Source organism: Malania oleifera, chromosome 5, assembly GCF_029873635.1.
Source record: "Malania oleifera isolate guangnan ecotype guangnan chromosome 5, ASM2987363v1, whole genome shotgun sequence".
Taxonomy (NCBI): Eukaryota; Viridiplantae; Streptophyta; class Magnoliopsida; order Santalales; family Ximeniaceae; genus Malania; species Malania oleifera.
This window is the reverse complement of record NC_080421.1, coordinates 45,597,380-45,619,802: the sequence shown is the minus strand read 5'-3', so window position 1 is coordinate 45,619,802 and position 22,423 is coordinate 45,597,380. Positions and strand designations below refer to the sequence as shown.

Below are 22,423 nucleotides of genomic sequence, written 5' to 3'. Positions count from 1 at the left end.
GAATCATATTCAAATATAATTGAGCTAAATCGAAATGTAGAGCAAATTGAATTTAAATAATTTTTAATTAAATTTGACCTATTTATATTCTTATATCGATTTGGTCTATAGTGAATTTTACTAACAAAAAAAAATATAATTTATGATAAATAAGAGTGTTATATTCGATCTATTAAATGAAAGATGGTCCAATATAAAAAAATTTGACTAATTTTTACAATTTACTGTGTTGGCTTAGCATAAAATAATATTCTCAGAGTTTGAACCCCACAAAAAATAATATTCTTGAGGTTACCCTTGCATTCCATTTTGCTCTCTATATGAGTTTCATGGCAAGGAAATGGGATGGCAGCGTCCGAAAGTGGGTAGCGGGCAACTCCTCCATCTGACCAACTTCCCATTGCCTCCTTCCCCTCTCAATTTCAACAGAGAGAATGAAACACAAAGCTACAACTATAGAAGAAGATCGGCTATAAAAAGTAAAGAGCATTTATATTAGGCGAGAGGAGGGAGATTGGATCTCTCTCTCTCGTTTCTACTAAAGACGTTTACAGCTCTTTCAGTAATTTTGCGTCTCTGTTATCGCCCATTCCTACAAATGGCAGCTTAGCTTTTGCTTATCTGTTATTCTCTGAGAAGCAGCTTCTGCTACTACTCTTCGCTTTCACAGGGCTGCCTTGGCAATCTTCACCGGCGCACTAAAAGATTTCTCAGGGAATACCCAGGTCAGTTTTTGGGATTTTCTGAGATGGGTTTTCTTCGGATTTCGATTTTTCTGTGTCCTTTGTCTGGTTCTGTTCTATTCACATGGCTTTCGCGCACTCTCTCTCTTCGTGTTCCGTGTTGCTTTCGTTTATGATAAATTTTTTTTTTTGTTTTCATGTGCAATGCGTCTGCAGATTATCTCTCTACAGGAAACCATTTGTTATCTCTCTGCGACCTGTCTCCATTTTCGCCCATTCGCACACACCGCCATTCGCTGCATGGTGAAATGCCCTTTACACCATTCGATCCCTATTGCTTAGAACTTCATACTTTTCATCGACTACCAATATTAATATTCAATCTTCTTCACACCCAGAAGATCATTACCAATAATGGGTATCGCCCTTTTGTTCAGTAGAACTTCCTCTCCATCGGCTTCTTCATCTTCGGGAATGAACGTGCTTTTGAGTGCATTCCAAGGTTTGCCAATATTGGAGCTTTCATCAATTTGCATCAATTTGATACTATTTCTCGTCTTTCTGTTTATCATCTCGGCGCGGCAGATATTCACATGTGTAGGCCGACCTCGAATCCTGAAGAACAACTCGGCCGCGGATTCGGTCCCAATTCAGCACAGTGTCGATGGGGAAATTCGGATTGTAGAAATCGGTAATGGGTTCAAGGTTTCTGTTTTCTGCTGCTTTTATATTTTGTTCTTGCACGTACTGGTATTAGGGTTTGATGGGGTTCGGTTAATAAGAGAGGCTGTAGCAGGGAAAGTTGTGGATTGGATCTTTATTTGCTTGCCTGCTTCTCAAGGTTTAGCTTGGTTTGTATTGAGCTTTTTGGCTCTCCATTGTAAATTCAAAGTTTCTGAGAAATTCCCATTGTTGTTGAGGTTGTGGTGGTTTGTGTCGTTTGTCGTTTGTTTGTGTGCTTTGTATGTTGATGGGAAAGGATTCTTGATAGAAGGTTCAAAACACCTGAATTCTCATGTTTTGGTGAATTTTGCCGCCACCCCTGCCCTTGGCTTCCTTTGTTTTGTTGCAATTAGGGGTGTTACTGGTGTACAAATTTGTAGAAACTCTGATCTTCAGGAGCCATTGTTGCTTGAAGATGAAGCGGGGTGTCTTAAGGTTACCCCTTATGGTGAAGCTGGGCTTTACAGTTTGACCACACTATCCTGGCTGAATCCCCTTCTTTCCATTGGTGCCAAGAGACCACTTGAGCTGAGGGACATTCCTCTTCTTGCTCCGAAAGATCGTTCAAAAACCAATTATAAGATTTTGAATTCGAAATGGGAGAAATTGAAGGCTGAAAATCCTTTGAAGCAGCCCTCTTTAGCATGGGCAATCCTCAAATCATTCTGGAGGGAGGCAGCTTGTAATGCCATTTTTGCCGGCATGAATACTCTCGTTTCATATGTGGGTCCGTACATGATTAGCTACTTTGTGGATTACTTGGGAGGAAAGGAGACCTTCCCCCATGAGGGATATATTCTTGCTGGAATATTTTTTACAGCAAAGCTGGTGGAGACTATAGTAACCCGGCAGTGGTATCTTGGGGTTGACATCTTGGGCATGCATGTGAGATCAGCCCTAACGGCAATGGTGTATCGGAAGGGACTTAAGCTCTCAAGCTCAGCCAGGCAAAGTCATACCAGTGGAGAGATTGTTAACTACATGGCAGTTGATGTCCAAAGAGTGGGGGACTACTCCTGGTATCTCCATGACATATGGATGCTTCCTCTGCAAATCATTCTTGCCCTTGCAATACTGTATAAAAATGTTGGAATTGCTTCTATTGCAACATTAATTGCCACTATTATCTCCATTGTTGCAACTGTCCCATTGGCAAAGGTGCAAGAGGATTATCAGGACAAATTAATGGCGGCCAAGGATGAGAGGATGAGGAAGACTTCTGAGTGTCTGAGAAACATGAGGATTCTCAAGTTACAAGCATGGGAGGATAGATATCGAGTGAAGCTGGAGGAGATGCGATTTGTGGAGTTCAAGTGGCTTCGAAAAGCCCTTTACTCTCAGGCTTTTATTACATTCATATTCTGGAGCTCCCCCATTTTTGTTGCAGCCATTACATTTGGCACTTGCATATTGTTGGGTGGTCAGCTCACTGCAGGAAGTGTTCTTTCTGCTCTGGCCACTTTCAGGATCCTCCAAGAACCACTGAGGAATTTCCCTGATTTGGTGTCAATGATGGCTCAAACAAAAGTTTCTCTTGATCGAATTGCTGGGTTTCTCCTGGAGGAAGAGTTGCCGGAAGATGCAACCATTGTTCTGCCACGAGGCATTACGAATATGGCAATAGAAATCAGAGATGGTGAGTTCTGCTGGGATCCTTCTTCTTTGAGGCCAACATTATCTGGTATAAAACTGAAGGTGGAAAGGGGCATGCGTGTGGCTGTTTGTGGTATGGTTGGTTCAGGGAAGTCAAGCTTACTTTCCTGCATCCTTGGAGAAATTCCAAAAATCTCTGGTGAAGTAGGTTTTTATTGACCTATGGCTTCATTTTCTATCCCATGTTCTCTTCTTTTTCTTGGTTATGAAATTCATTTTTTTTTTTATGAATTCAGGTCAGAGTTTGTGGTTCTGCTGCTTATGTGTCTCAGTCAGCTTGGATACAGTCTGGAAATCTGGAAGAAAATATTCTTTTTGGCAGCCCAATGGACAAGACCAAGTACAAGAATGTTATTCATGCTTGTTCATTGAAAAAAGATTTGGAACTCTTTTCACATGGGGATCAGACCATCATTGGAGATAGAGGAATAAATCTGAGTGGTGGTCAGAAGCAAAGGGTGCAGCTTGCGAGGGCACTCTATCAAGATGCGGACATTTATTTACTTGATGATCCCTTCAGTGCTGTAGATGCACACACTGGTTCAGAACTATTTAAGGTTGGTGTAACTTAACTTATCATCAATCTTGTGGTTTGAATGAAGAGGTTCTGGCTAATTGTATTTCATAAAACGGCAGGAGTACATATTGACGGCACTAGCAACGAAGACTGTGATTTTTGTAACTCACCAAGTTGAATTTCTGCCAGCGGCTGATATGATTCTGGTATGGAAATTTATTTTCATTTTTCTTCTATATGACACTCATGCAATAAAAGATCTAATAGATTGATGTCTTAGGCTTTGTGTTATATATGAATTAGCAATGTGGCTACACTCAAATTACTTTTATTTTCATATAAAATTGTAAACTCAATTTGTCATTTTTTTTTTTATAGAAACAGAAACTTTATTTTGACAAGAAATAATATACAAGATGGACAAGACATCCTCCTAAACAATAAACAAAAGAGGAAAAAAATTCAAATATAAACTAGAAATAAAGAACAAAATAAAGCTAGTAAAGCCACACAATCTTTCTGTATGTCAGACAATTGCACACTCCTGAAGCAACCAGATGAAAAGATCCACAAAGAATAAAAAAAATATTGTTCCAGATTGAAATCTACAGAGGAGACCTGATCTTGAAAATTATGACCATTTCTGTCCAGCCAAATCACCATCAGGACAGCGAAAACAGTGCACCACCAGAGTTTCCTCCCCTCCTTGTGCTCCCAAATCCTTTGAAGTAGAAACTCCTCCAAAGAACTACAGCGTATCCAACACTATTCAGACAAAAAAGAAAACTTCTTGTGTAAAGATCATTGAACAATGAAAAAAAAACATAAGCATGTGCGGCGTGCCTCATTACTAGTGTAGCCCATGATACACATATCAGAAAACAGAACCTTATTAAGGCCTCTAATCTGTGACAGATTGTTGGTGACTATTAAGAATGGCCATCAACACAAAAGCCTTAACCTTAGAAGGAACTTTAGCTTTCAACAAGTGACTGGTAAGACAAATAGATTTTGAGGATTGAAAAAGATGAGAATAGAAAGAATTAAATGAAAAAATGTCTTAAGAATCCATTTTCCAAATCCTGACATCCTGCTACAATAAATATAATGAAAAAACTCCAATAGTGCAGGAGGTAAAGAAAGCTCCTCTACCTCTCTATCATTCGGATTTCTGCAAAAATTGAAGTCCCATGAAATAAAGTCACTCTCAACAACCATAAAAGAAGAGAGAGGCATATCATGACAGAAAGATAGATGAGAGAATGAAGGAAAAGCAACTGAAAGGCACTGGTCCTCAAGCTGAAAATCCTCCCAAAAAGGCGATCTAAACCACCATTTCCCACTAAATTCAGTAGAAGGAAAGAAAAGGGGACCACTTGTGAAACGAATTTGGATGGGCTTTCGTGAGCAACTCAACATTAGCATCCCACCCATTTGCTTGCAAGCCAAATTTGCTCTTGGTTACTTTATGACACAGAATTAGTTTTCAAAGGAAAATTTTGTAATTGTTTACTGAGTTACCCTCAAGAGCAATGTTCTTAAACTCCAAATTAGCAAGACCCCAAGCCCCACTCACTTTTAGACCTCCTTATAATATTCCACCTCACAATGTCATCTTGCCTTTCATCCATCCATGACTGAAGAAAATCCCTCATAGTCATCTGCAACATAACTGCTTGTATCTGGGCCCCACTCACTTTTAGACCTCCTTATAATATTCCACCTCACAATGTCATCTTGCCTTTCATCCATCCATGACTGAAGAAAATCCCTCATAGTCATCTGCAACATAACTGCTTGTATCTGGGTTTTAAAAAATAAAGAAAATAAAAGGGAATCAACGAAATTCAAGTGAGGATTAAGTTTATACATCCCTCCAAAGAAAGAGGACCCTTCCACCTATATAGATCCGTAGAAATCTTATCCACCATCGGATCGCAAAATCTCTGTGTTCGGGAGCTTAGATTTCCGGCCTTGGATTTGGATTTGTGAGGATTTGGACAGAATGCTGCACAAAATAATATTGAGTTTTGTCCAAATCCATACAAATTCAAATCCAAAGTTTGAAATCCATGTTTGCAGACACAACCTAAAGGAAAGTCCTAATTCCTAAATAAGATATAGACTGTTCTTAGCAACCCAGAGCCCACAAGCGTGGCAAGCTAAAGTCACCTCCGCTCTCAAATAAAGAGCTCCTAGACGACATTTACCCAAGTTAACCTTAGGTCCCAAAACTAGCTGAAAAACCTGCAGAATGGAAAGAATGTCACAGGAGGAAGAACTATTATTAGACAAAAAATAAAATTGCATCATCTACAAACAGCAAGTGCAAAACAACTACAGATCCCTTCCCATTGCCATACCTTGAGCATAACATCTATCAAAGACTGTCCCAATTTTATTGAAAATTCTCCCAATTCGATGAAATTTTGGTCGCATTTGGAGAGTGATGCAAACCTGTTGGTGACTAACAATGTTGGCAACATTATAACAGTTTCTAATATGGGAATTCAGAAGTTCATTTACCATCAATTAAGGAATTAAATGTGTTCTGTATTGTTAAAAATTGGGATATTTTGGTTGAAATTCTAAACCATGTTGTTCCTAATCCTCCCAGATTTAATCAATTCTTCTTGGTTTTGAACTTTCTTTACTAACACCATCATCTTTAGTTACATGCTTCTAAGACTTGCGAATCCATTTTTTAGGACGATTCCATCATCCATCACAAGGCAGGAAAATGATATTGTAATTTTGTAATAAATCCTCTCTAATACTTGCTATCAAATTTTGCAGGTTCTCAAGGAAGGCCATATCATACAGGCTGGAAAATATGATGATCTTTTACAAGCAGGAACTGATTTTAAAACTTTAGTCTCAGCTCACCAGGAAGCAATTGAGGCTATGGATATTCCAAATCACTCATCAGAAGATATAGATGAGAGTCTGCCTCTCAATGATGCTGCTATTTTTAGTAAAAATTGTGACAATAGTGGAAATAATATTGAAAGTTTGGCAAAGGAAGTGCAAGAGGGTGTATCATCTTCAGACCAGAAAGCAATTAAAGAGAAAAAAAAGGCAAAGCGTTCAAGGAAAAAGCAGCTTGTTCAGGAAGAGGAAAGGGAAAGAGGAAGAGTCAACATGAAGATTTACTTATCATATATGGCTGCAGCATACAAAGGCATGTTGATCCCACTCATTATTCTTGCGCAAACATTGTTTCAGGTGCTTCAAATAGCTAGTAATTGGTGGATGGCTTGGGCAAATCCGCAAACTGAAGGGGATCATCCTAAAACAAGTGAAATGGTTCTTCTTGTTGTTTATATGGCTCTTGCTTTTGGGAGCTCTTGGTTTATATTTGTTAGGGCTGTTTTGGTAGCTACATTTGGTCTCGCAGCTGCGCAAAAATTGTTTTTAAAGATGCTTAAGTGTGTATTTCAAGCACCTATGTCTTTCTTTGACTCTACTCCAGCTGGGCGGATCTTGAATCGTGTAAGTACCTAAAAATTCTCTTCAAGTTGTCCTTGCCATTTTACTTGATATTGTTGTTTTGAGTTTTTTAATTCTTCTGTCTTTGCTGCACAGTATGTAATGTTATGGATTTTTTTTGATCTACCAGGTCTCTGTTGATCAGAGTGTTGTGGATCTTGATATTCCTTTCAGACTTGGTGGGTTTGCTTCAACAACAATACAGCTTCTTGGTATTGTTGGTGTAATGACAAAAGTTACTTGGCAAGTGTTGCTTCTTGTTGTTCCAATGGCCATCGCTTGCTTGTGGATGCAGGTGAATAATCATGGAACTTTTTTATCTTTTCTTAATCAGCGTCTACAACTTTCAAAAATTTATTCTTTGCATGTGCATTTCTGTTAAGGCCTGATATACATTGTTGGCTCACAACCTGACAGCTTAAGCTTTTAGGTAAAGTGGTATTCTAACATGGTATCAGAGCCAAATAGCCTGGAGGACCTGGGTTCTAGTCTTGTTGCCCACGTTTATTGTTTGTTTGTTAAGAATTATCTTATTCTCTGTAATGGGTGTCGTTTATCATTTGTTTCTCTCTCCACATACTGTTGGCTACACATGCGGGGGGGAGTGTTAAGGCCTGATATGCATTGTTGGGCCACAACCTAGGAAACACGGATACTTCAAAAGAGGGGATGTGTTGGTATTGGATACAGATACAGCTCCATTATGGCCGGATATGTGTCCAACACATATCCATAATTCTTTTTATAATTTTTTTATTTTTTCGAACAAGTCTGGATATGTCAGGACACATGCAGATACATTTGGATATGTGCGGGACACATTTTCGCTAGGAAATGCAGCAAACCAAAAAACAAAAACAAAAAAAAAGACAGAAAATATCAGATTCAGAAGGATCAAGAAGACAAACACTAACTTCTACTGTATTCTAGCTCTAGCTTGCGACCTTTAAACCTCCCTCCCAGCCTCCATCGCTGAACATCGCAGCCTAGAAGGAGAAGACAAACACGAACAACTTCTGAACTAGTGAACCCTACTTGCAACCTTCGAACCTCCCTCCCGGCCTTATGGCTGGCACATGCTTGACAATTTCAGAATAGCGCAACCTGCCCACCGACGCAAGTCCCTAATCGTTCTCTATCTCTCTCACTCTGCCTGTCAAAGGAGATGCAGAATGATCTGGGGAAACTATCTTGGTCTTTCATTGACCAAAATATCCCTGTTCCTGCAGTTAAATACTTCATTGCTATTGACCATAATACCCTTAACTTGGGGGCCTCAAGAGAAGACCAACCTAGTGCATGCAATGTCATGGATCTGAACCTTTGGATCTTTATATGCATGAATAATTCTCTATATACCTGAATATATATATATATATATATATATATATATTTGTGTGTGTGTGTGTGTGTGTGTGTGTGTGTGTACATGTTATTACCTTACATACATATTATTAACATTGGCAATATTTTTTGCTTAAAACGAAAAACATGCCTAAATATACATATTTTTTTAATATTAATTAATTAATGTATCCTGACCATATCGTATCCTTGTTTTTACAAAATTGCCGCATTGCTGTACCCATATCTCGTATTAGTATCGGTGCTTCCTAGCTGCCAACTTGACATTTTAAACTTTTAGGTAAAGTATTATTCTAACAATTTCCACATAAAAAGGAAAAAAAAGAAAAAAAAAAAAGTCAAGAGCATGCAAAATCCCCCACTGTGTGTGTGTGGACACACGTGTGGGTTTGTGGGTGCATGGGTGGTGGGGTTGTGTAAAATGTAACTAGACAATTTTTTTTTTTTACTTAAGAATAATGTGGAACTCTATACTAAAAATAAAAGAAACGTTCTTGTTTTTTTTTTTTTCTCCCATATATTCCAACAATATCTTACACCAATAAGAAACTGTTAGAATCATATGATTGGAAATTAAGGTTAAATGTAATTGTATGCACACGTAAAACTATCCGGAATTTTCTCCACCACTTTCTTTTTCACCTTCCCATAGGAACCCACAATTTTACATGGAAGTTGCAACCTCATGTATAATTAACTTAACTTCTCCCTTTCTCTCTTTGCTCTTGTTCCAAGATCCCACTGTCTCAATTATTTTATAATTTTTTTTCTTTTGTTTTTGTTTTTGCTTTTGTTTTTGCAGAGGTAGTGTGGTTCCATTTGCTAGCAAAATGAAAGAAACTCTGATAGCATGTCCGGATGTCCCTATGAAAAAGTTGGCTGTTGACTTGTCATATGAAAAATGACTAAACAGTGCTGCCCTTAAATCCTTGTTGTAGGAACACTTCTGTGAATGAATCATCTCTGCTGGCTGTGTTGGACACAAGTGCTTCAAAACACTCCTCAAACATGCATCTAGCATTCTTAAAATGCATTCACAATTTCAAAATATAATTTTGATTTCTATCACTTATTTGACATTTTCTTCAACACTCTTTTTGACAGGCAAAAGAAACATTAGGATATGAATTTTCTTTTGTTATTGACAAATAATGTAAATGAAAAAAAAAAGTAAAAAAGAAAGCATTATTGGTCTTGTGTAATATATCTAGTTATCTATTTTACAATTGAAAAGTGTGCTGAGGGTTTCTAATGGAGTGAGACCACAAAAAGAAGAATATACAAATATATGGTGTCTTTTGGTTATGTGCACCTTTAATTTTTGTCTTGAACAATTTGGCCTTGTTGGGTACCATTTGTAACCTACTTACATAGTTACATGTCACTTCTAATAAAAACATGTCTATTGGTAACTATGTAGGTTACATTTAGATTGTAGAATGCCTATTCTTTGGAATAGATTAGTTTTAATAGATTAGTTACAATTAGTTGTATAAGAAATTATGTTGTCACTATAACAAATAAAAATGTGAAACTATTTATAAGTCTATAATAAGGAATAACTATTCCTAAATTTTACAATGGGGATGACTATTCTTTTCTTATTATATCTTGAATGAAATAATTATGAATATACAAGGAATAGCTATTCCTTTTATTTCCAAATTTTAAACTATGTTCCATCTTATTCCAAGAATAGCTATTCCGTTGAACCAAACAAGCCAATGGTGTTTTGCATGAGAAAAGGTGCTTGTAGTTTCGAGTACTAAAGTTGTTGAGAAATTCTTGTGACCATTAAAAGAGTGATTGCTGGGTATTTCATTGGAGTAAGAAGTGGGAGAAGAAGAATATAAATACACAAGCACACATTTATATTATATGTTTTTTCCTGGCTCTATGCAGCTCAAAATTTTTTTTTTCTTGAATTTAATTGGCCTTGCTTGGTACCATTTGCAAATGCTTACATTACATATCACTTATGATAAACATCTATAACTAACTAAATAGTGCTTTGTGTGAAGAAAGTGCCGTTAGTTCCAAGTAGGGGTGTAATTAGTTCAAAACAGATTGGTTTCAGCCAAAACCAATAATCGAACTGAAATTTTCGATTTCCAATAGTATAAAAGTGATACCAAACCGGAAACTGTGGTTTGGTTAAAATAATAACCGACAGTTCAGCAGTTCGGTTCGGTTCCTTGTCAGTTAATGCAAAATTTTAAGTTACTCTGGGCTCTGGCTGGCATGCTTACTGCCCTTTAAAGTAGAATTTTTAGCTTTGAAAATTTGGTTCTAAATTTTGGGCTGCTAGCATAATACTTATTGAAAGGAAGAAGGGGGGGGGGGGGTAAGGTTCTTGAATTTGGTTTGCATCCAATGTGGGAAAAAGGCCTCTGCACTGTATTATTGCAGGGGAGAAGGCAGAGCGATGCTACGGCTTGGAAGCAAGCAACCAGAAGCGCAAGAATGGAGGTGGTGGCGGCGAGGTCGTACCGCCCAAGAGGAAACTGGTGAAGTGAATGATGCTTGGACATATCATCTGCTTCACAGCCTCTACGCTGATCAATTTCAGTGGCCAGTCAGAAGAAGGATCTGTCAAGAACAATGCCACCATAACCATGCCCAAGAACTAACTAAGATCCAACATCTACTTGACAAAATCCAGTTGTAAACTCGCAAACTAAGCACTCTGCACATGCATCAGTTCAGTTGTATTTGCATTTCTTTTCTATATAAATTTCTATAGTAGAGGCTTAAAGCCAACTTGATCTTTAGAAGTTCTTACTTCTGAGTTGAGAAGTATGGAACATACCCTTGTCCCACATCGTTTATAGAGGAAAAAATAGCTCTCACCCACATTTATAGATACCCCATCCCTATTTCAAAACATTATTTGAATCTAATCTAAATGGATTTGAAGTTAATGATAAGCAATTTCAGTAAATATAATTGTAATTTTTAGAATTTACAAAGAAACAGAAATAATGAGTGTTTGGAACATAATATAGGAAATTGAAATAATATATATTAATTTTTTTCTTTTTTTATTTTTATTTTTTTGGTTTGTTTCATTTTAAAATGAAAACCGAGACTGAAACCTAAAACTGAATTTAAAAATTCATCAAACCAAAGCTGAAAAACTGAACCGACATATCAAATGGTTCGGTCCTGATCTGATTTTCAATTTCTCTGTAACTCTGATTTTCAATTTCTCTGTAATTTTTGTACACCCACAGTTCCAAGTACACATCAATAACTGCTTAAATACTAGTTATTTTTTTTTTTTCCCAAGTAGTTGAGTGTTGCTTACGACTTTTAAAGTGATATAGTATCCACTTCTAAGTTAGCACTGCTCATATAAGTTTTACGTATTAAATATATGTAATATAATGTTCTGTATTTCAGAATATAATTCTTTCATATTACATTGCATATATACTATATGATAATATCATTATGTTATTATAATAATATATAATATGCATAGTTGTCAAATCAAGATTTGAATCATGGAACAAAATTCCAATTTCAGGAATCAAGAATTCAGAATTGAATCAAATTGTAAGATTTGGTACAAATTTCCAAAATCAATTCCAAGTGACATGCACATATTGATATACCAACAAGAAGCAAAATAGTACAATACATTTAAAATTTGACAGTAAAAAATTGTATTTCATGTGTATGCTTTCCCTAAACAATGAAATTAATAAAGAACTTTTGGTGTTTATCAACAATTTAAAAAAAAATCATGTTACATGCACATTCTTTCTGTAATTAAAATGAAAAGAATGAACTTAAAGAATTGATAAAAATGAACAAACTTCTAAAAAAATGAGTCTTGACAACACAACAAACCATGACTACTAACCTTAGCCAATGAGTGTTCTCCTCCATCTTCTCAATGGCAGAACAACTGCACTGCTCCAGGAGTAAAGAATGGTTTTGTGAAGGTAACGTAAGACCTAAAGTTCTAATTTTCCTCTTTTCTAGCACTGAACTGACGCAGACAATGGTAGGTAATCCTGTAAAAATAAAAGCCATAAAAAAATAAATGTTATTGGGGTTCTAAACCAGTCTGATCATGGGCCTAGAATCGTTTGAATTGATGGATTCAGACTGATTTGTTATATTTATGGGATGAATCAATAGATTTGGCAATGATTTGGTTGTTTTTTGATTCACTTGTAAGATTCAAATTGATTTGGTATGGAATAGATAAGAATCGTATGAACCAAATTGTGAATCTTAATATGCTAACAACTATAATAATATGTAATATATTTCACATATATGGTATTTATATTATTAGATATTATTCATATTTTTAATCCATGATAATATATATAGATATATATACATATATATATATATTTTCTTTGTTGCGTGTTGATTAGCAATTAAAATATAAATGTATGACAAAATGCTCCTTTTTGCCTCTCTAGTAGTTGTGGCTAATTATAATTTTCCAGTTTTTTCTTTTTTCTAGTTCAATATTTATTATGAAATTGTATAAAATAGTGTTCTACCTTTTATAATATTTGTCATGTCTGTTTATTCTTTTGGTTTTGCACTTGGCTTCCCTGTGTTCGGTATATGTTGAAAGTGGTGGTAAAAAAAGACTGTACAAGGATAATTAAGTTATAAATAGCATAATGAAGGTAGTCCTTGTTTCTCAAAAAGAAGAGTTTTTTTGGAAGACAACTGAAAAAAGAGAAGAAAAGAAAAGAAATAAACTTGCCCCAGGTTGCTACCTCCTCTCCGCCCCCAAGTTTTGTTGTTAGATGCTGCAATGTTAATCTTCTACTGTTTAAATTAGCTACTTTAAATTGTTTGGACTTCCAGCTAATGGCTTAAGAATGCCCCCCTCACTCTCCCCCCTGGAGGGGGGGGGGGGGGGGGCAGCATGCTCTTGGGGCTGCATTGAAAGGGTTTTGAACAATTTGTGTTATTTACCTGAATGCAGAAATATTATATGGCTTCATCAAGGGAACTGGTTCGCATTGTTAGCATCCAGAAATCTCCTGTTATCCATCTCTTTGGTGAATCAATTGCTGGAGCAGCCACAATTAGAGGATTTGGGCAAGAAAAGCGGTTCATGAAGAGAAACCTTTATCTTCTTGATTGTTTTGCTCGCCCATTCTTCTGCAGTCTTGCAGCTATTGAATGGCTCTGCCTGCGGATGGAGTTACTCTCAACCTTTGTATTTGCTTTCTGTATGATTTTACTTGTGAGCTTCCCGCATGGAAGTATTGATCCAAGTAAGTACATCTTTCCTCCTTTAATGGGAAATTTTAATTATTTTCTCAAAGGATCATAAATTAGTCAACAATGATCGACTCTTGACTAGTAAACTGTAATGATGACTGGCTAAGTGGCTGAACAATAAAAAGTTGATAGTTTGCACAATGGAATCAATATGTGTTGTAATTTAATTTTTCTGTCATGTGGTCTCTGCGGTATAATACCACTAACCTGATTCAAGTAGCCATAAAATGGACATATTGTTGGAATTTGTTATGCAGAACCATAGCTTTGATTGTCCGTTTAATAAGTTGCACAATGGGTACAGCGTCGGACTAGAACAGATGACATTAAGGTGATGTGTTGTAAAAATATAAGGATGCCCATTCACACATGCACTGCATATCTTTAGAGATCCAGAATAGCAAACAGGATCCCAAATGATTGATCCAGGACCAGGCTTAGTTGATGGTAGGACTGAATGATTGATTTAATGTGATCAACAGTATAGAGGAGAACTGCAATTTGTTAATTTCAGAAATTTCAGTGCTTTTACTAATCATGGTTGCTTCTACTTCACAGGCATGGCCGGACTTGCTGTGACATATGGCCTTAATTTGAATGCACGCCTGTCACGGTGGATACTCAGCTTTTGCAAGCTCGAGAACAAAATAATTTCCATTGAAAGGATTCATCAATATTGCCACATCACAGGTGAAGCTCCAGCAATTATTGAAAATGCTCGCCCTCGAGCCTCATGGCCTGAAAATGGTACAATTGAATTGATTGATCTTAAGGTATGCATTTCAGCTTGATCAACCTTGTGTATGAATTCATTTTTTTTAATTGAAAACAAAATTTATTAGAAAGGAATGGAGGGTATACAAGGGGCAAGGAGGGTTCCTCTGAAGAAAAATGAAACACCTAATGAATAAGGCTGTTAAACCATATCAGGGTATGCAAGAGTGCTGGGCATGTGAATAGGTTAGTAACATGAAAGAGGATACAGCGCAGTTTTTATGAAATCATCTGATGGGGGAAGAAGAATGTGAGGACTTCATCTGTGCAGACTAGGGTAACTGGCAGAGTTAATGGCGAGTATGGGAGGCTGGCTGAAGTGTCTGTCTACTCAGTGGGAGAAGGATGCGGTCATGATCTGACCTGGAAACAGCCATTAGAGAATGATGCTGAGGGGTTTTTGACGAAGAATGGTGATGGATGGGAGGTGGATTTTAAGAGTAAAGGTGTTGATGTGGGGGACAAGGTTACTAAGAAGGGTAGGACATGAGAAAATATTAGTAGTAACAAGGTTTATGTTGCTGAGGAGGCTACTGTGGGTATGGGAAAAGGTTATGATTCCAAGCAAGGGGATTCTCATGGGAGAACAAAAAAAAATCTTCAGTATAAATGTGGAAGGAAGTTTGTGTATTGTGGAATTTTTGAGTGGTCTGAATGGGGATATAAATGGGAGGGGTAGTAAAGGAAAGGAGAAGAAAAAGTGGGATGATGTATCGGAGAGCGATAGTGTTGACACTAGTTAGTATGATCATGATAGTGGTCTGTTCCTGGATGAATTTTGTGAACAATATAGTCTATGGTTCTGATTCATCTGATTTTCTTGGGAATTTATGTTGTGTTCCTCCATCACCGATGGAAGGTCTGGAGGGTACTCCTATTTATGAGGATGATGGGATGGGCAATAAACAGCTGTGTCTACTTCGGGGGAGGAGATAGATGGGAAGGACCTAGAAGCTCAGCTACTGCTGGATAAGATAGGCATGTGATGTCTGATCCGGGAGGTTATGAAGTATGGTTCGATAGGAGTAAAAGAAAGACGAAAAAAGGGCAACGGGAATGAGCTAATCTGCCATGTTCTGTAAACTATGACATAAAGGAGTTAAAAGAGGAGTTTCTTAAATAGTTTCCTTTTTTCTGATTTTTTAGTCATTTATTTTATTCCAATTTTGTTTTATTTTTTTTTAAAGAAATCCTTGGGGATTTCTTGTCTTCTTATAGTTTATAATATTTCTCCTTTCTTAATACTTTATTTATTTATATTTTTTTGCTTATAAAAAAAATGATGCTCACAAATTGTCTCCACAATTCACATTTAGAGTGGCTGTTTCCAAGAGTGTATCACATTATCTTCCAGTTTGAGTTACACCTTACCATTTGATCAAGGCTCGCCCTCAGGCTCTACCACTAAGATGAAGGGGAAAAAAGACAATTATTTGAAAGCCAATAACCACTGGCTGTGGAGTGCAGACACTTTCCTGCAAAGTATTCCCGAGGGTTAAAACTCTCTTTTAGCTGAAAAATCAGCCTTGCCAATTCCTCATACACAATCAATTTTCTCATGTTTCCATATTATTGATTTTCTCAACTTGGAGTAGGAGCACGTATGCACGGAACCCATGGAATGATTATTCACTGAAATTATGACCTCACAGGCTCATAGTAATCCCCTTCCACAAGTACTTAAGAAATTTGTGAATTTACACTCAAATAGATCTCCAAGGAGAGCAAGGAGTTAACTTAGTGAGTCTGCCTCTTTTTTCTAGATTAGATAAAATAAAGGTTATCAAGGTTATTAAAATGGTGATCCTACATAAGATCGCTAAGATGGTTTGAGGGTTGGATCATAGAATCGGATCAAGGATTGTAAGATTCTACTAAATACATAAATAAATATGAAAAATGCATTTGTAGGCTGTTTTTTTTTCAAAAACTTATATGATGTATAACCTACAAAATTGGCTAGCAAGTGTTGAAGACTCAATAAATTACCAGTGTCTATGGTAGGGCCCTTATATTGCAATGAAGAAAGGATGAAGTGTTCAAAATGTTGCATTCCTAATTTAATCAAACCGGCTTATAATAAAAATGAAATGATTACTTATAAAAAAAATGAGAACTTTATTTTAAACAAAAATTAGCCAAAAAATAACCAGACATGATACAACATGAATATCCACTTTCCATTTCAAATTTTTTTTTTAACAAAAGAAGATATTTTTTTTATAAGAGAAGAATTTACATTAAGGGGGAAAAGACTTGCCTTCAAAAATCTTCAATAATCCAGAAAAAAAATAAACTAAACAAAAAAACTGGAAAAAACGAAAATCACAGCACAAGATTCCTCCATTCTCGCTGAACCTCAGAAAAAGTAACTCCATTAAAGAAACGAAGCCAACACACGATAAAGAGGCCAGGAACCTTCTCCCAAACCAGCTGCCATTTTTTTCCCTGAAAAAAATCCATGCCTTGCACTCCAACCATAATCCCCAAAACACTGCAAAAATAATTCTTACCAAACAAATTCTAAATTATCAAGCTAGTTTGTATCTTAAATGTCAGCATCCAGCCACCATTTGTCTCATTGGAATTACTAAGACTATCATCAATGAGTAGACAATGACTTAATTAAGGTCATCATTAAAATTATGGCTATCATTATTACTATTATAGTTAGATGCATCAATGTATTGATTTATCAATCTCCATTCTTAATGTTTAAAGTTTGCATCACTTAATAATCACCAATGAACCAAAAAAATAAATTTTTGAGTCATAATTTTGCTAAAATAAATAAACCAATCACTTTCTAAGGGCTTGTTTGGTATTGTTGCTGTTTTCTATTTCTGTTTTTCCACAGTGAAGAAACAAATTATAAAAACATGTTTGTTATGTTGTCAATTTTTTGTTTTTGTTGCCGGTTTTCAGTTATTTGCAAAAAAACTGAAAATTAAATTTTATGGTTTTCAGTTGTTTTGACAGCTTATTGTCAGAAATTTTAATATCCAGAAATAGTTATTTTTTTAGATTAAATTATTCATTTTATACACTTTTAAATTAAAATCAAAATTAAAATCAAAATTAAATGATCCTATGAATTTAAATATAATTAAAATAAAAATATACATAAATTTCAAAAAGTAGTAATAAATTTAATTACAAAATACTTTTACTATTTTTCAATTGTCATGTCCAATCAAAATTTTATTGTAAAGTAAAATTTGAAAGTAGAACAATTAAAGTAAAATAATTATAATAAATTTTATTTTTATTATATTAATTTTTTAATGTATATTATTTGTCATTTTCTTAAAAGAAGAAAATGAGCATTTTTTAATTAATTTTTAATTTGTATTAGTTTTATAAATGTTAACTGAACAGGTTGCTGTTTTCTAGTTTTTAGTTTTTGTTTTTTGGTTTTTGGTTTTCGTTTCTAATTTTTGTTTCTCTAATTTTTGACAGTGATACCGCACAACCCCTAACTTGCCCCTTTCATTTATAAGTTATATAGGGCAAAATCTCTGCCGACATGAAAAAAAATTAAGAATAGATTTTAAAAATATGAAAGAAGGTTGGATCTAAGGATCCTACGACAAAGTTACTACGATCCCATCAACCTCTCCAATCCCACTGATCCTATGCCTGAAGAAGAAACACTGCCAATTCTATTTGCATTAGAAAGAAAAATGCCTCTTATTCTGAGAAAACAAGACCATGCCTCTTATTCTGAGGAAACAAGACCATAGGGAAGCTACAATCCCGGTCTTATCCAACATGTTGCAGCAAGCAACAAATGGACTACATGTATTCTCAATGACTCTTCTATTATCCTTCCCATTTATCAAAAAATGATAGCATTTAAATTGGGTTGAGTGGGAAAAAAAGGATCCATGTAGCTCTCTAAATAGTTCCGTTGAAGGTTTAGCTGCTTTTGTTGTTCCAGATAGCTTAGATATTTCCTGAGATTTAGCTCTTCCTGAACTGCTTTCCTCTACACAGGCACAGGTCACAAACTTCTTGCGCAAATCACATGATATAAATGTATGCAATCGATATGCCAGGAATTGCTCTTTCATGCTGGCTTTATTAGATGGTTTGCTGTAGAAACTCTTATTTCAGCTGCATATTGTTCTGTTTCTTTCCTCACAAATGTCTTTTAGTTCAAGACTTCAAGGAGAGTTTCTTTTCTGATTACCAAGCTAATTTCTTTTTTTTATTTTAAAAGAAAGTTTTCCCAAAAAAAGATAAATTTTATTTGACAGGGAAGTTTTAATTTCTAATTTCAAAATGTGTTCTACTTATTAAGCTTCAGAAAGGATACTAAGAACATCAATTAACTATTAATTTTCGCAATTCAGGCTATAAAATTTTCTGCTGACTATACTTTTGTTTTGAAGGTTCGATACAAGGAGAATCTTCCTGTGGTTCTTCATGGTGTAACCTGCACATTTCCTGGTGGTAAGAAGATTGGTATTGTTGGCCGTACTGGAAGTGGTAAATCTACCTTAATACAGGCACTATTTAGGTTGATTGAACCTGCGGGTGGGAGGATTGCCATAGATGACATTGACATTTCAACAATTGGTCTCCATGACCTTCGTAGTCGTCTGGGTATCATACCTCAAGATCCTACTTTATTCGAAGGGACCGTAAGGGGAAATCTGGATCCCCTTGATGAGCATTCAGACCATGAAATTTGGCAGGTTAAATTCATTTGCATTCCCTTTTTTTCATGCTGTAGCTGTTCACATGCATTGTGGCAAATTTCTCTCAATTGTTAAATATTTCAAAATTCTAAATGTAGGGTCTCAAACTATAACCCATCTTGATAATTAATCAAGTTTTGAATTGCCAAAACCTTTTTCAGATCTCGTGAATGATTCCATAGTTGAAGTTATGTTTGAGTCTCTTTGAAAGCATTAATTCTGTTTCCTCTTTCATTATTTTTGAACTTTTTATCAATTACTTCACAATCACAGGTTTCTGCAAAATTATTTCAAGTCACTGGTTTCCTTGCCCTTTTTGCAATTTTTGCCAACGGACTTCCATATCTGAAAATTTTCTGTGGGCTGAATAATTTCTTCTGTCTCCATGACTGTTTTTACACCATGGTTTCGGTTCCACCGAACCTTATATTTTTTTGTGGCACAGGCTCTTGATAAGTCTCAGCTTGGAGAGATAATCCGCCAAAAATCAGGAAAGCTTGATACACCAGGTATGCATGATTCATATTTGGATGTTAACTTTACCTGCCTTTGATTTGTGTGTTTGATCTAATCAACTGTTGCAATTGATGTGAAATTGGTAGTTCTGGAGAATGGAGATAATTGGAGTGTGGGTCAGCGGCAACTTGTTTCCCTTGGCCGGGCTTTGCTCAAACAAGCAAAAATACTAGTTCTTGATGAAGCAACAGCCTCAGTAGATACGGCCACAGATAATCTTATTCAGAAGATAATCCGAACAGAGTTTAGGGACTGCACTGTATGTACCATTGCACATCGTATTCCAACTGTCATTGACAGTGACCTGGTTCTGGTCCTCAGTGATGGTGCGTACCATATTACTTATGCTTGTTTCTATAATTTGAGTGCATAAAGATAATATTTAGAGGGCTCCAACTAAAAATTTTCAAGTGATATATCTTGGCATTGTTCTGGATTCAGTATACCTCAAAAACATAAGAATTTTAATGGCAAGAAGGTGGGGAGATGGGGATTGTGGCCTGTAGTTCTACTCTTAATTTGGATTGAAAGGGGGCTTGGGTGGTGGGTGGGGGGTGGGGGGGGGGGTCGGTGGGATTTGAGAAACATTATAGTTTTTGTTCATTGCTCTAAGATCCGTCTACAAATTTCAGAGCACTAAAATGGGATGGAAAGAAAGGGGGTGTGACCTGTAAGACATAAATAAGGGGCATTGTTGTCTTTGTGTTCATACCATTATCGGGAAAATGAAGGAAGGTTTAGCTACAATTCTAAGTATTCTCCTTTCTTTCCCATTTTATCAGTAATTTAACAGAGCATTTGCATTATGCTTATGGTTATTTACTAGATCTTTTGTTGTACGCTTTTTCATTTGGTTGATGGAATATTGTACTTGTGAGTTCTCCTCCATGATTCAAAATTTTAATATCTTAAAAAGAAAAAAACTAAAATATGTCAGAACCTTACTTTTGGTTTTACTTGTATGGTTATACCTCATTGATGACAGAATTAGATAATACAGCAAGCAAAAATAAATAAATAAATAAAAGACAAAAAGTCTGATCACTCATCTCATGGTATATATATGTTCTTTATTCTTGTACGGATAAAAGTAGCATGCTTTGAAGTTGAATGCACAAGAATAATGACTTTCACCAATTTTTTTAATACCATGCAACAGTTTGGTCCCATAGAGGATTTCATAAGTACTGGTCTTGCCTTGTTTTGCAGGTCGAGTAGCAGAGTTTGATACTCCAGCACGACTATTAGAGGACAAGTCATCCATGTTTCTAAAGTTGGTATCTGAATATTCCTCCAGATCAAGTGGCATACCAGATTTTTGATTATATGGCATGCCCATAAACCTTTTATTTAGAAGCAACAAGAGCAGTGGACAAAGGAAAACCAATTGGCTGATGCTGGTCCTCTTGCTTCTGCTGCTGCTGCTGCGGCTGCTGCATTCGGAAAGTTGAAAAATAAAAAATGTGGGAGGAAATGCACAATTGACAGCATGTTATCAAACTGAAACCCCCATAAAAGGGTTGTGGTTTCTGCGTCAAGTGATCACGAGATGATTCTTCTCCATTTTAAGCAGCATTGGCGAATGCATGAATTGTCAGCAACACTCTGTAACTGAAAATAAGTTGGGTCGGTGGTGTTTGAAATAATTACATGAGCAGAAGAAATGGGTGGCTAATTTGTATTTGTCCATGTGCAATAAAAATGGTTTTTTCTGCTTTTATAGTCCTTTAGGAATCTGTAGAGCATTAGACAGTCTATGCTTATTTCCACTGTTTCTAAATTTTCCTAAATCTGTGAAATAGTTTGAATTGAAGCCCCTATTCTTTATATATAGAAAGAATAAAAACTAGTCATGGTTTGTTTGTAGTCACTCTTATGTTTTTTCAGTTCCTTTTGCAGCGTGAGGTATCCAAATCTTCTTTCCATCCATCCCGGAAGATGGGTATATACTCTCATTGCATTGTACTTTTCAGGCAACCGCATAGGAGGACCAACTTGGCTGTACAAATTCCTGTCCTGGCACATGATAGCTCCTTCATGCTACCACGCGCCAGCTTTGATGCTTAGATTCTCTTTTGATTCTCGAATCTTTGTAATGGTTACCAAACCTTTAGTTGAAGAGATTCAAGCATTCATTGGTATTGATCTTGGGTCCTTGACTGATAGATTAGAAAGAGAGCAAAACAAAATTAACTCAGTAGTACTGTGGATCAGACCTACTTGAAAGTGAAGTGGAAGGACTTGTTCAAGAAAAATGGGGTTGAGAACATTGAGGGAGATGAAGCTTACAGTACTGTGCATCTCAGAAGAGGAAGGAACCGTGCTTGTGGATCCTCCAGCCTACACCTTCTCCAATGATGAAACTCATTGCACAAATCCTTGGTAAGCCTCCAACCTTCACCTATATTGGACTGTCCTTGAAAAGATTTGAAAGAATATGAATGGGTTTTAGATCTTCACTCTTGCATCTAGGGCGTACATGTTAAAATTGGCAAGCATAGAAGATGAGGATAATGGACCTTGTTTCATTGGCAATAATTCTTGTCAGCATTGAATTCTATTTGGGTTAATTTTGGACACTGCACTGAAAACTAAAAGTATTAATCTTGATTCTCTTCTTTGCTCATTTTTTGCCATTTGGAGGCTCTTTTAAACCATTTTTGGCTTTTTCAGGTGATCCTAAACAGTTAATAATTTGAAACAATTCAAAATGGTACAAATCAAGAAAATCTCCA

The 22,423-nt window shown here is 36.1% G+C and overlaps 1 protein-coding gene across 2 annotated transcripts; it reads left to right on the top strand.

Moving 5' to 3' along the window:
- Positions 1-269: 269 nt before the first annotated feature.
- On the top strand, positions 270-21,558 carry LOC131155058 (ABC transporter C family member 5). Of its 2 annotated transcripts, XM_058107967.1 has the most exons (13): positions 276-725; positions 900-986; positions 1,082-3,203; positions 3,296-3,616; positions 3,696-3,782; positions 6,373-7,068; positions 7,196-7,360; positions 13,394-13,688; positions 14,254-14,468; positions 18,864-19,169; positions 19,618-19,681; positions 19,775-20,014; positions 20,898-21,558. In XM_058107967.1, exons 3-13 carry the CDS (start codon positions 1,098-1,100, stop codon positions 21,008-21,010), a joined length of 4,608 nt encoding a protein of 1,535 aa, XP_057963950.1. In that variant the 5' UTR covers positions 276-725; positions 900-986; positions 1,082-1,097; the 3' UTR covers positions 21,011-21,558. The 2 variants fall into 2 exon arrangements, with proteins under 2 accessions (XP_057963949.1, XP_057963950.1); XM_058107966.1 differs by having other exon boundaries at positions 270-725; positions 900-3,203.
- Positions 21,559-22,423: the final 865 nt, after the last annotated feature.

Excerpts from the sequence above, each read along its gene's own strand:
- LOC131155058 (XM_058107966.1), top strand. The coding sequence starts at position 1,098 with ATGGGTATCGCCCTTTTGTTCAGTAGAACTTCCTCTCCATCGGCTTCT. Across the intron at positions 3,617-3,695 it reads CTGGTTCAGAACTATTTAAG|GAGTACATATTGACGGCACT; the intron begins GTTGGTGTAACT and ends ATAAAACGGCAG. Across the intron at positions 20,015-20,897 it reads GGTTCTGGTCCTCAGTGATG|GTCGAGTAGCAGAGTTTGAT; the intron begins GTGCGTACCATA and ends CTTGTTTTGCAG.